The 13,545-nt window shown below is 30.0% G+C and overlaps 1 protein-coding gene across 2 annotated transcripts in view; it reads right to left on the bottom strand.

The window, feature by feature from the left end:
* Positions 1-5,687, bottom strand: part of LOC107453210 (gamma-aminobutyric acid receptor subunit alpha-6-like) — a 75,160-nt gene extending 69,473 nt beyond the window's left edge. Inside the window, exon 1 of one of the 2 annotated variants that reach the window (XM_071187547.1) lies at positions 4,974-5,687. Coding sequence is in view for 1 of the 2 variants with exons in the window: in XM_016069937.3 (XP_015925423.2) it covers positions 3,130-3,179 (50 nt within the window). In the remaining variant the exon portion in view is untranslated. Of the gene's footprint in view, positions 1-3,129; positions 3,351-4,973 lie in introns of those variants that run through there. The other variant, XM_016069937.3, reaches the window with a different exon arrangement.
* Positions 5,688-13,545: the final 7,858 nt, after the last annotated feature.

Here is a 13,545-nt window from a genome sequence, read left to right as displayed (position 1 = left end):
ATATATAAACTATATTAAAAACTACATAATGAAAGTGAAAACCTCTTCTTTGCTCCAAATTATTATTAAAAATAAGAATTGGATAGGAGTGAGGTAGATTTAGAGGCAATACCAGACAAGCCTCACCGAGAGCCCTCTTTGGACTCTAACCCTTGATTCATCAATTACTGATGATATTTTACGTCAGCACTGGGGTCGGTGCGAGCAGGGTGTGCAATTCGTATCGACCAGCCATCTCTGGGATTCTAACCCAGTTCCCTTTATTGGATGGCGAATGCTCTATTCCCTAAGCCACCGCGGCTTTCCAATGGACAAATTTAAAAAAAAAAATACAGACTCAACTAAAATGCGTTGTTCATAATTAATTTCAGATAGCTCAAAATTTTTAAAAAAAACGCGAAAAATGCCTCTCTCCGCTCCCTTGAAAACTGTCCATACTGACTCAAAACTAAAAAAAAAAAATAATATCAAAAGCATCGTAAGATTTAATTAAATATCAATACTCATGAATACTGCTCAATTTCTCACGTTAACTTTAAAAATTTTTTGGGAAAATTAAAAAGTGCATAATGAACGAGAAAAGTACAAATTGGTGTTAATTTCGGAACTATATGAAATATGATTTCTTTTCCGTTTACCTTTGAATGTCCCGATGCCATATGGACTTATCGTTTTAATTTAACGAGCAAATAAGTTTATTCTTCTTGCATTGATTTAAAACTAACATTATGAAGTAGGTTTCGGATTCAGTTTTTATTCCTCTATAGAATGTTTAGATGTTTTTGTTGATTTTTTAAGTTTATGTACTTGTGAATTTTACTTGCACATATATTTTAATTTAATAAAGATCCAATTGTTACAACGGGGATGTAGAAAGCTGTTCACGCACTAAAGTAGGATGTTTTATTTTTAAATAATGATTTCTTGACGAAAATATGTCTAATGATACAATAAACAATAATGATAAAGGAAGCTTTTTTGTAAATCTTTAAAACTTTTGTTGGAAACTGTAAGTTATATAGTTAAGTACGCGAAAAGGACAAATGAACTTCCCATTTAAAGGCTATTTACAACGAGTCTGTTACGAATCGTCCTAGATCAATTACATTGTCCTTCTTAGAATTTAAACGTGTGTATTGAGACCACCGGAAGGATTTCTTTAATGTTTACAATGTAACATCCTGGTAAAAATATACCACAAAAAAGTATTTTCATTGTGAGAAGTGTATGCTTTAAAATTTTATGAATAACAAGTACTATTTATCTCAGTAATCAATATAAATAGTATTTTTAAGCTAAAACTATAAATTACTTGTTCTTTCAATAATGTTAAATGGATGAAATAACCATTGTTCATTCTTATATGTGATTTATTAATTATTATTTATTAACTATCATTATATTTAATTCTATTGTTTGAAATTAAGTTTTAAAAAAAAAACTCTAGCCAAACGGTCGATGTTCCAAACAAAATGAACATCAGTAAAAGTACATTTTTTTGCTCAATATTTTTAATTTGTCTTAAGATACTCTTTAATAGCGTATTTATAAATTTCATGTAACTTTGATTAGGCTTTTTAAAATAGGCGCCTAAGCAGTTAATACATAATTCTTGTTATCTTAAATGAAATAGAAATATGAAAGTATCTAAAACACGACTTCATTAGATAAAAATAATGTCACACATGATTTTACGTTAAAGTAATTGTAGAAGTATTGTTTATGATCACAATTGTTCCACTTCCTACTTTTCTACCAATTAATTATTAGCAGGTTTTCCCCTTTGGCTAGGTAAGCAATAAGTTGTTCCATTACCTTGTGCTATACTTAATTTTTATACAAAATTACTCAAGAATTTGGTCAAGATTATATAGTTATTTTCGAATAACTGTTTTCATGCTCAAAATATTATGTATGTATAGCATCATAAATGATATTAACAATGTAAACCATTTATGAAACTAAGAAATGGAAACTAGCATAAGTAATAAAAATTTAAAACCAAATGTTTAAAAGGAAATTCTGTTAATTTTTAGCTAACGCACTGCTATTTGAAAATAGTTCTACTTGTAAAATTAATTCCATTCGTCATTATCCCATTATCATCGTTACTCTTTAAAATTGTAATTTTCATTCACTAAACACTTACAGAATGTTTGTTAAGCTTTATTAACTTATAACTTTACTTATAATAAAATTTAAATAGATAATGATTTTCATATCCCATTATCTATAACATTTGCACGATTTAGATGTCTATGATTATCATAATTTGCAGTTTTGTTTACTGTAAAATTAAATATGTTTTCATTGTTGTGTTAGCAATTACATCAAAAAATATTCTAAAAATTGTTTTTGCTTTCAAAACTAGTTAAGATAATTCATTTTGGTCATGCTGAAATATAGGTGCAGTTTATTGGCTTTGATTACACATAAATCAACCAAATTTTTGACAGTCGCGAGTTAAGAAACTTATGAAAGAATAAATATCACCAAGAAAATTTTAAAATTAACCTAAACATAACAATTTTATTGTCTTTATAGCTCAGAAATTAAAGTATTTAAAGAAGCTATTCAGCAATTTTTTTCTTTCTATCCTACTCACAAATGACTAAACAATGTCGTATTTTAAAACAAATGCAGTTGAAATAAATAATCAAATAGTAATATTTATTTTCATAAAACGTTTGAAGTAGGTAGTTTTAAATAAATTTACCGAACATCAGAGTATAAAAGAAAAATATATACAAAACAGTATCATCTTCATAATTAAAGAAAAATCTTATCTTCATCCAAATTTCGAACCGTTTCTTTTATAATCGTCTAACTCCCAAATTTATTACTGCCAACTTACGAAATAACAAAATTATCTAGAAATTTTTGAAATTAAATTAAACATTGCAATTTAATTCAATTCACAATTCACAAATTAAATGAAGTCATTTTTACAGAAGCTACTCAGCAGAAAAGAACGTGAAAATTACGCACATATGCATGCATTTCTTTTCAATTGTGGTTGCAAAATTGAAACCAATGATTAAATTTTACTATAAATACAGATACAATAAAGAATCAAATAATAATTATTTTCATAAAAAATTTGAAATAAGTAGTTTTTACTAAACTTACCGAACATCAGAGTAAAAAAAAAAAAATATGCAAAACAATATCATCTTCATTATTAAAGAAAAATTTGAGAAAATTAAATTAGTGAGCAAATAAGTGAAAACATAAATTTCTTTTCACTTGTGGTTGCAGAACTGAATTCACCGAGAACAGTGAAGAAAGCCGCGAATCGCACGTGCTTGGGAAGCATTCAGCCTCCAAACTTTTGGTCCCCCATCTCAGTCTACGTCATCGAAGCAAATGCTATTGCGCATTTCTCCTTTTCGCTTCAATTTCCTTAACTCTATGAAATTTCCACTAGCTTGCGGGGATCTTGTACCATTTGAAAACATTATCATATAGTTTAGTGATTCTGTTAAGTTGTTCTATGTTACATACGTAAAATTGGTTTTTCGAAAACTTGGAATGGAACGAAATTAGAAACCAATTGCTCATTCATTGCATTTGCATTGCACATTATAAAATTAAATGATGAATCTGTTCATTTTTTATCGAAATGATACAAATATACACACATATATATATATATATATATTTTAACTTTAAATATATTATATATCTTAGGGCAACTTTCTTAGCCTATGCAACGCTCGAAATTTTTCTTTTAAATTTATTTCAATAAGCTCATGTTTTTTTTCTTTAACTTAGCATTAAATATTTAAGAATTGAAACATAGTTAACATTATTATATATATTATGCTGCAATATTTAAAGCTCATTTTTTGGAGTTAAAATATTATTTTATGAATTAAAGGGGTATATTACTATTTTCTTTAAATAGGTTTCATCTTTCAAACTAAAGAGAAACATAACAATATTAATGTTTTTTTTTACAAATTTTAAATTTTTATTTAATTTTTCGGATTAAAATATTGTATGATTATTATCATTATTATCATTGGTTATCATGAAAATTATATGCAATAATTTTTCAATTATTGAATGCACTTTATGCATTCACTTTGGCATATATCTACATCTACGCGCAAAAAAAGTTCTGGTCAATTACCGTATTGTACGATAATGACATTTATGTTTAAAAGAAAATATAATTATGGTTAAGGAAACAAAAATATACCTTTACTAAACCTTTCATTTGTTAATTTTCGTTACAGATGGTTAGGTTTACCAGAAATTCTGGTTTTCAAAATTATAGTTCTTATTACCACACGTTTAGTCAAAAAATGCTGAACTGAACAGTAAATTTAACCGAATGAAAGAATTTCCCATTATACTCTAGGGTATTGCTATAAAATTACCAGATTTCACCATATTTACCAAATTTTACTGTAAATAATGAAACCATATTTAATTTTCAATTTAACCAAAATCATTGCTAAAGCGCTTCTGTTAAAACTACCGAGCTTTTTGGTGTTATCATAGAGCGTGCCTGAAACACGGTAAATTTTACAATATTCTGGTAGTTTTGAGTATACTTTTTTTCTCAGTTATTTTCTTACATCAATTAATTATTATCATTATTATTTTTTTTAAACATGTGTCTAGCAAAATTAGAAAAGAAGAAAGAGAAAAGTTTTAAGCAATATTAACAGGAGACTTTTATTATTGAAATATTAAGCGAATTATAAATAAAAAGCGTACTAAAACCAACTTAAAATTGCTAAACAAAATTCTCACTGAAAATAAGTTGTGGTGCTTTGATGGTTTGGTATTGAAAAAAATATATATTAGGGAGATAAAATAACTGAATTTTAGGAGAAATATGGCCGAATTAATCAAAAACGTATAGTAGTTTGCAACATGGCGAATGTGTTCCGCAAAAACCCTTGTAACAAAATGACAAAATACAATCTAAAAGAAAAACCGTAATGAGAATTACCACATACCTTTAATTTTTGACATGGTGATGACTTCTAAAAAAAGGTACAACTGTAAAAAGAAGCAAACCAAAATAAAACAGTCCTGAGTTCAGATAAATGGAAGTTCACTTTTTATTTAGATAGTTTCTCTGACATAGAGACAGCAGCAAAACGGCATCCTTGGAATCATGGTAAATTTTGAATGGGGAATATTTGGCAGGATCATCAAGAGTCTAGTATCCAATGTCATGATATGGTGCTTGGGGTTCCAGGTACATCCACGCGGTTGTCACAGACATTCCAGAAAGGGGATCTCATCAACAAATTCTTCTCATGCTACAGACAGTGATTTTCAGAGCAGAAGCCGATGGCGGCAGGCGAACGAGATCAAACACGCCATACTGATCCAGGCAACAGAAAGTCTACTGGTTCATTGATGCGATTACCACATTAAATCAAAGAAATTAGTGATGACAGCTAATATTTCTCTGAGTGCGAAATTTTTAGTAAAAAGGCTGGCCATTTTCATCAGTGCTGAGAATTTATGTGGTAAGTTAATTATGAAAAAGAAAAATCAAAGAAGATGTCATTCAGTTGACCAGACTAAAAATGACGATGATGATACCATGTTAAATTTTAACCATTACCTCAAGTGAGGAGGGAGGTGAGAAAAAAAAATGCCCCTCGCTGGAGGTAGTAACTTTGCAGTCAACTGATCTCAAAAGCTGTTAAGCGTGATGTGATGTGAATGTGGGAATTCGCTCCTCGTATTTAAAGAAATCCTTGAAAGTCAAATTACAATTACCTAATTTCTGAAAGTTTAGTTGTTACTGAAATTAGAGTGAAAGTGTTTTTCTCCCTAAAACTCAGTTGCGGTTAAGAGCACTCCTGCACTCGTAGCCTTCATGTGGAGATCACAGATACCGCGCCAGGTGTTCTTCCAAGAAAAAAGGGAGAGAATGGAATTTCTGGGGGAGAATGTCCCAATTGCACTGAGATTTAAGGGGCGAGGTAAGAATTGGATCAGGATTTACTAACGTAACCTGTGACTCGATGTCACATATGTTATTTTTCTTTTTTTTTTATTTCTAGAAGGGGAAGAAATTGGAACGCATAAAATTTGTATTACTTGATATTTCATAAAATTTCAGGAGCAAAAGTATTCGTGCAATTGAATTTTCTAAAATATTTCATCAGTACATGTTACTTAACCATAAAATTATTATTAAAATATTTAACTCGGTTTTTTCTGAATATTGCATAAAACTGTCTTTGAGTGGGAAAAAAAACAATGCACTATTATTCAAACTTTGGATACAGGCTGTCATTGGCTTAAATTTAAAAAGAAAAAGAAAAAAAAACAATGAAGCATCAAACATAATTTATGTCAAATTCGGAATCTCAAATTATTTCCAATAAGTACTAGCAAGAATGAATGGTGGGCATTATGAGTTAAGGTTACGAAAACAAATGCTCTGTTTTTAATGTGTCTGCATTTTTCTTTTAAATCTAGTTGTCTTGCCCAAAAATTTCATAATCGTGTTTCAAAAATTTCAAACTTTTTAGCAGAATCCATTTTAAAATAAAGTACATAAACTTGATGGCGCATGCTGAATTAGTGGTGTAGTTAGTGTATAATCTTTGTCGTTAAGAAAATGAGCTATTTGCGCGTATTAAAATGTATCTGAGATTTTATTTATGAATTGTTATCATATATTTATGGCTTAAATTCATTTGCTTTATTTTTAGTTTCATGAATCACTTTTTGTGTTATTTTGAGATGTTTTGTCATTATTTTCATGTTTATTATTAGTTTTCCAAATTAAATGGAAATTTTTTAACTTATTTTTAACAGAATAAAACTTTACCCTGATAAACTTTTGATAGCAATAATTTAAATTCATCAGACCTTTAACTATTGAGATGCATATTAATTCTTGGTTCAAGAAGTATATTTTAAGTATGGTAATTATTACTTTTAAGTATAGTGAGTTCAGTTTTAAAATTAAAAACATACATAATTTCATGCACTGAGAAAAAAAAGTAAGGTCAACACTGCCAGAATATGATAAAATGTACCTTGCCGTTGGCTTTATGGGGACACTAAAAAGCTGGGAAATCTCGTTGAGTTTCTTAAAAATGGGGGAACAAGTGTCACAAAGAAAATATATGATCTGGTGCGAGCTATATGGGAGCAAGACTTATTCCCTGAAGAGTGGAAAACCAGCATGACCAGTGCGATTCATAAGAAAGGAGATATACTGGATTGCTCAAACTACAGAGGAATTAGCTTGCTCTGTGTAAGTTATAAAGTATTTTCTAGCATCCTTTTCAAAAGACTCTCCCCACTTGTCAAGAATATAACTGAAGATTATCAGACCGGATTCAGGAAGGGGCGATCCACCTCAGAGCAAATTTTTAACATCCGGCAAATTTTGGAGAAGACAATAGAATTTGATATTGACACACACCATCTGTTTATTGATTTTAAAACAGCGTACGATAGTGTTAACAGAAAAACTCTAATATCAGTCTTAAGGGCATTAAATATACCAGAGAAACAAGTGAAACCGATTAGCTTGACACTAAGTGAAACCAAAATCATGGTCAAGATACAGAATAGTTTTTCTCATCCTATAGAAATTAAAAATGGTGTTCGACAGGGAGAAGCCTTGGCATGTCTCCTCTTTAATCTAGCATTAGAAAAAATAGTAAGGGACTCAAACATCAACACAGGAGGAAATATCTTCATCAAATCAGTACAAATATTGGCTTTTGCTGATGATTTAGATATTATCGCTGGAACGCAGACAGCACTGACACAATCCTTTTTAAGTCTGGAGAAGGAATCCTTAAAGATGGGGTTAAGAATCAATGAAAATAAAACTAAATACATGCCCTGCACAAAAGCTGGCTATGAAGAAACACAGTTTGAAATTGGAGCATACAAATTCGAAGCCGTTGATAGCTTTACCTATTTGGTTTCTAAGATTAACAACAAAAGCGACACTACACAAGAAATACTCACGAGAATCACGATGGCCACTAAGTGTTTTTATGGTCTAAGAAAATATCTTAAGTCAAGCCTAATAAAAAGAAAAACAAAAGCGTTACTCTATAAATGTCTTATATGATCAGTGCTTACACACGCGTGTGAGACCTGGACAATGCCCCGTGGAGATGAAAATATGATAGCTAGATTTGAGAGAAAAATACTGCGAAGCATTTTTGGTGGAATAAGTAAAAACGGTACCTGGTTTAGAAGATCAAGCACGGAACTTTACAAAGCACATAAAGAACCTGATGTCATTAAATTTATCAAAATTCAAAGGATTAAATGGGCAGGCCACATTGTGAGAATGGAGGATAGCAGGACAACCAAAAAAGTCCTCAGTTCCAGGCAAACAGGTACAAGAAAAGGAGGACGACCAAACTTAAGATTTTTAGACTGCCTTGAAAAGGACCTGCAAGTTTTAAAGATTATAAACTGGAGAACCTTGGCTAAGGGAAGAATGTCTCGGCATAGGCTTGTTGAGAAGGCCAGGACCCATCCTGGGCTGTCGTGCCAATGAGAAGAAGAAGAGAAAAAGCTCGGTAATTTTTACCTAAGTTTCTTTTTTAATAATGATTTTAGTAAAGTTAACGATAAAGTATGGTTTTATAACATGTGATTATATTTGGTAAGTGTGGTAAAATCTGAACGTTTTGTCATGGTACCTTGGAGCATGACATAAAAACTGTTTTTCCGTTAAATTTACTTGACATTTTTGAATTTTTTAATAAATACTAATTTTGTGGGAATAAAAACTATAATTGCGTAAATCAAAATTTCCTGTAAGCCGTTACAGTATGAATAGAAAAATTATCAAATGGATGATGTAAATATCTTACAGTTTGGTTTTATTAGGCAGAAATATTTTTTACAAGAAATATCATTACCATACAGTATGGTAATTTTACCAAATTTTTTTTATATCTGTGAGATATCCAAATGTTATGACAAATTTAAAATTTAACTTTTGGGAGGTAGTTCAAATCGGGGAGAGATAGCTGAATTTAGTTGTAACTTTTTGTGTCTTTCTCGTTATCTCTGAAACTACTTGTGACATTCATGAAAAAACATTTTTAGTACGGATTGGGGTAATGATTTCATACTTCAGTGTGTAACATTTATTTATTTTTCATATTTCTATAACAACCATCATTATAATTTCCTTAATTGATCATTTCGAGATTTTATGGTAAAAATAATATATTTGTTTAATTATATTATTTTGTTAATAATATTTAATTTAAAATAATACACAACATCCTTTTTATTCACTTTATTTGAACTTGAAGCAAGTAAAAATCCAAATAAAAGGAAATGTACACTTTCAATACCCACGAAATCTGTATTTGGGGAGAAAGGTTTCATATCTTAAACTTATTTAGAGTTTTAAAGCTATTTTTATCAAAAAAATATCCTTTTAAAAGGATACTAAGGATTTAAAGAACATATAAGGATTTTAAAGGATCCCGTGGTCCCTAGATCATCATCCCAATCCTCCGAAACAAGTGTTTTAAAATTTTTATTTTACTTAAACCTTTTAGTGCTGAAATCTAAGTTTTTTTCGATACCTGGAAAAACGAATTAAATGAAAGAAATATAGCACTTGAAATATATTAAATTATTAAAGTATTATTAAATTATTGCGGAAGAGAGTGAAAGAAAATAATAATAGCATTTTAGCGCTTTTATTCTCATTTTTTTTTCACTTTTCATTATATTTCTATTATTTGCTCTGTTTAGAAATGTAAATTAAAATTTAATTGAAGCACATTTATCGTATGTAGATCGATCTCCTTGAAGCACTTTTTTAGAAATGTATAACAAATATTTACCGACAATCAAATAACTTTTTGAAAAAGAAAAAACCTTTTGATACGTTGATAAAGAAACAGTTATGTTAGGAAAAAGAAAAATAGCAGCAAAACTTAAGTAATGTAAGGTAGTGATATTAAATATTTATAGAGTAATTAATGTTCCTGAAATAGCCGCGGGAAAGGTAAGTAAGACTTTAGTTGCAAGGCCATAATTTTTCATTTCAACAAATCAGTTCATGCATTTTCTATTATATATTATAATCAACCACTGCAGAATTTTCCTAATAGTTATTTGCTTATCATATAAATATTGATTAAATATATTCCTTTTATTCAGTCAGATATACTGTCTCATAACAATACCAAAATAATTGCTCATTTTAGAATTTAAAAACAAAATTAAAATAAGTAATAAGCAGTAATATATTTAATGATGAATTAAATCTAACTTTTCATATTCCATAGCAAAAAAAGCATCGTGTAAAGGTTTTTTATATAAAAAATTCATTTTTTAAAGAATACGCCTCAACTGTTAAAAAATGGGAAAGTTATTAGGGGGAAATGGTTACTCAAATAACAGAAGCTATTACATACATTTTATATTTTACAAGCGTCGTAACGTAACAGTTGCTATCAAAATGATTTTTGCTATTTTTCCAATTGCATTAGAGGTTTGTAAATGTCAAAAGAGGTCTTGTAAGTTCAAGTCTGGTAATTTCGGTTTTTCCGACTCGTATCAATCAAGTAGATTATTAATTTTAGACAACAACATGCTGATTAAAAGAGGAGGTGGAAGCTACTTTGTTTCAAACAATCGAGGAAACGTAAAAAACTCTGAACTGATCTTGGTTTACCATACAAAAATATTTACAGCAGATTGGTAAATATTTGCAGAAGAAAACAATGCTAAGAAGTTCAGAAAATGCAATATTATGCTTGAACAGTGTACTAAAAGTTCAGAAGCTCGCAAAATTAGGGTCCTTTCTTGATACTTCAGATTACAGAATAATCTGTTTAAACATCAGTCAAGCAATCAACAATCAACATTAATCAAGCACCATCAAGTTTGAATACAGGCGCAATCGACGCATGTTTTCTTCACTGATGAGATCAGACATAACAGTGATCAGCGACGATTTGACACATAGAGAAAATCAGTATTCCTGCAACATCATGAAAGGAGATTTATAAAGGAGATTTTACATCAAGATTTATAATCTCGCCTGGCGGGATGTTGCATGGCCACACCGATCTGCATGCCTCTCAGGGTTGTACCTTGACTCCTCTGAAGTACAGGTATGAGAACTTAGAGCCTAATGTAAGATTGCTCAAATGCGTTTTCCATCATTTCGTTTGTTTTGTTTCATGGATAAAAATACATGGGTTGGACTAAGAATATTCTGCAAGAATATCCAAATCGGAAACTTTCTAGAGCACTGTCAGTGATGTTGTTGGGGGTACATTTGCATCTTGTTACCCCACTCGTAGGTCGTCTTATCTCAGGGATAAGAACTGCCTCTATGGGGTAGAACAGACATCATCCTCAACAGACATCCTCATAAACAGCTTGAGAGTTTCTAATGGGACCTAAATTGCCATCAAGCAGAGTAAAATCTCATATTAATTAAGTCCTCCACAAGTACCATTTGACTAAATTGTTTTTAGACCTTATTGCTGTAACGCTAATTTTTTCTTAATTATGAATTTGTGCCATTGCCTTTTTGTGTAGTTTCTATTTATTTCAGTTCTGTGCTTCTTGTGATATCCACGGAAGTATATTTTTAAATGTTCCGTAGCTTTTGGACCTAAGCATAGTTTCTGTTTATTTAAGTGATGAACTTTTATTTCAAAAACTCTTTCCGCTTACTCTAAAACCATTATATTTAAATAATATTTAAAAGCAAATAACTAGATACAGCAAAAAGCTGCATTAAAAATGAATACTTTTTTACTTTTTTTCTAAGTAACATTAAAAATAAAATTAGTAATGTTATTATGATTTACTATTTTAAGCTCTTAGCATACGAAAATCATAAGCTATGTTCTTAATAAATGAATAGTTCTAAGGGTATTTCATAACGATTATTTCCAATAAATTTTAAAATAATTATCGAAGTTGAAAAGAAAAATGTATGTAAATTGGAACTGCAAATTAATATTTAACCGAAGAAAAACAAAACTGGTGCAGAAATCATGCAAATTTACGGTACAGAAGGTGAATGTAATAAACAAACGGAGAAGTTTTACTGCAGGAGGAAACAACGATGAATTAAATGATGATTATTAGAAACATCTTCAAGTTTTAACTCATGATAAAATCCTTTTTCTCATTAATTACATTCGCATTTCTCTACTGTAATTTGTCAGATTCTGATAGCGTTTTTGCTTTTTCCTCGGTAAAATGTTAATTTGCGTCTCCGATTTGTATATATTTTAGTTTTATTTTTGATATAAGGATTCTAAAATACACACCAATCGTGGTCTTTGCGGAACACTCTGAATATTTTGCTGCTTATTTATAATATAATTAAAAAAATAATTTAATATGAGATCATATCTTTTTAATTTCTTTCTTGAGTTGTATTTGTTCAGAGGATAGAACGCTCCCAATGAGGTGACTCGAGTTCGAATCCCAGCGATGGCTGGTCTATACGAATTACGCTCCCTGCTCGCACCGTTAACAGTGGTGACGTAAAATATCACCAGTGGTAGCAGGATCATGGGTTAGATCATGGTTATCTCTAGCCACCGGACTAACCGTTTTCATGGTTTCCCTCTCCATGCAAGTGCTGGTTAGTTCCCTCAAAAAGTTCCCCACTACGGCTTGACCCAGGAGATCCTCTGGTTTGGATCAAAATTACAAGGAGTTGCTCGTTGATAAGCCCAGAATTAGGTTGGCTGTTCAACATGAAATAAAATAAAATTTCTTTATTAAACATATTTTTTTAATAAAATGTATGCACAAGTCTCTATCATAGGTATAACTTCTTTTAAAGTAAAAGATGAAAAAAATTAATTTTTTTAAATATCAACTCGAGGTGAGTTTAAAGCGACAACCTAATAAATAAAAAGTGATAACGAGGAAACTCCATCAAGAAAAAGTGTTAAAGGATGATAGTAATTTAAAAGTTTGAAAAATTGACGAATGAGCATTAAACCGTGTTTGCGCATCCAGAAATTATTTTGAGTTTTCAGTTAAATCTTATCATTGCGGCGAAAGTGGACTTCGATGCAATAATGAGAAATGATTCGGTAGCATTTTTATTTTATTTATTTGTTTCATTTTTGATGCATCTTCAGATGAGGTGTGGTTTGCTATCATGCCCTTGGGTATGGATAAGAATTATTAAAAAATGTTAGATTTTCCTGATAGGGGTCATTTGCATATTTAAAAAAGATTTTTTACGCTTGAAACTAGTTTTCATAAAATTTACGTTTCATTTCTTCAAAATTCAGTGATGTGTGGTAAACGTGAAAAAAATATTTTTCTGAATTTTAAATATTTTTTGTCTTAATTGCGTAAATATTTAAAATATTTTTATTCAACGTAGCGGTACAAAATGTTTACGATTAATATAAATTTACAATTGCTATAATCATGATTAGTTTTCGTAATCAATAATAATAAAATTAATCATAAACCAAACAAATTTTACCTTGACAAAAATCTCCTTTTAACTATGCTAATAACCCATAAACGTTACCATATAATAAAGAAAATAAGTCATTTAAC

The sequence above is a fragment of the Parasteatoda tepidariorum genome, chromosome X1 (genome assembly GCF_043381705.1).
Source record: "Parasteatoda tepidariorum isolate YZ-2023 chromosome X1, CAS_Ptep_4.0, whole genome shotgun sequence".
Classification (NCBI taxonomy): domain Eukaryota; kingdom Metazoa; phylum Arthropoda; class Arachnida; order Araneae; family Theridiidae; genus Parasteatoda; species Parasteatoda tepidariorum.
The sequence above is the reverse complement of the archived record's forward strand: the minus strand, read 5'-3'. Positions and strand labels throughout refer to the sequence as shown.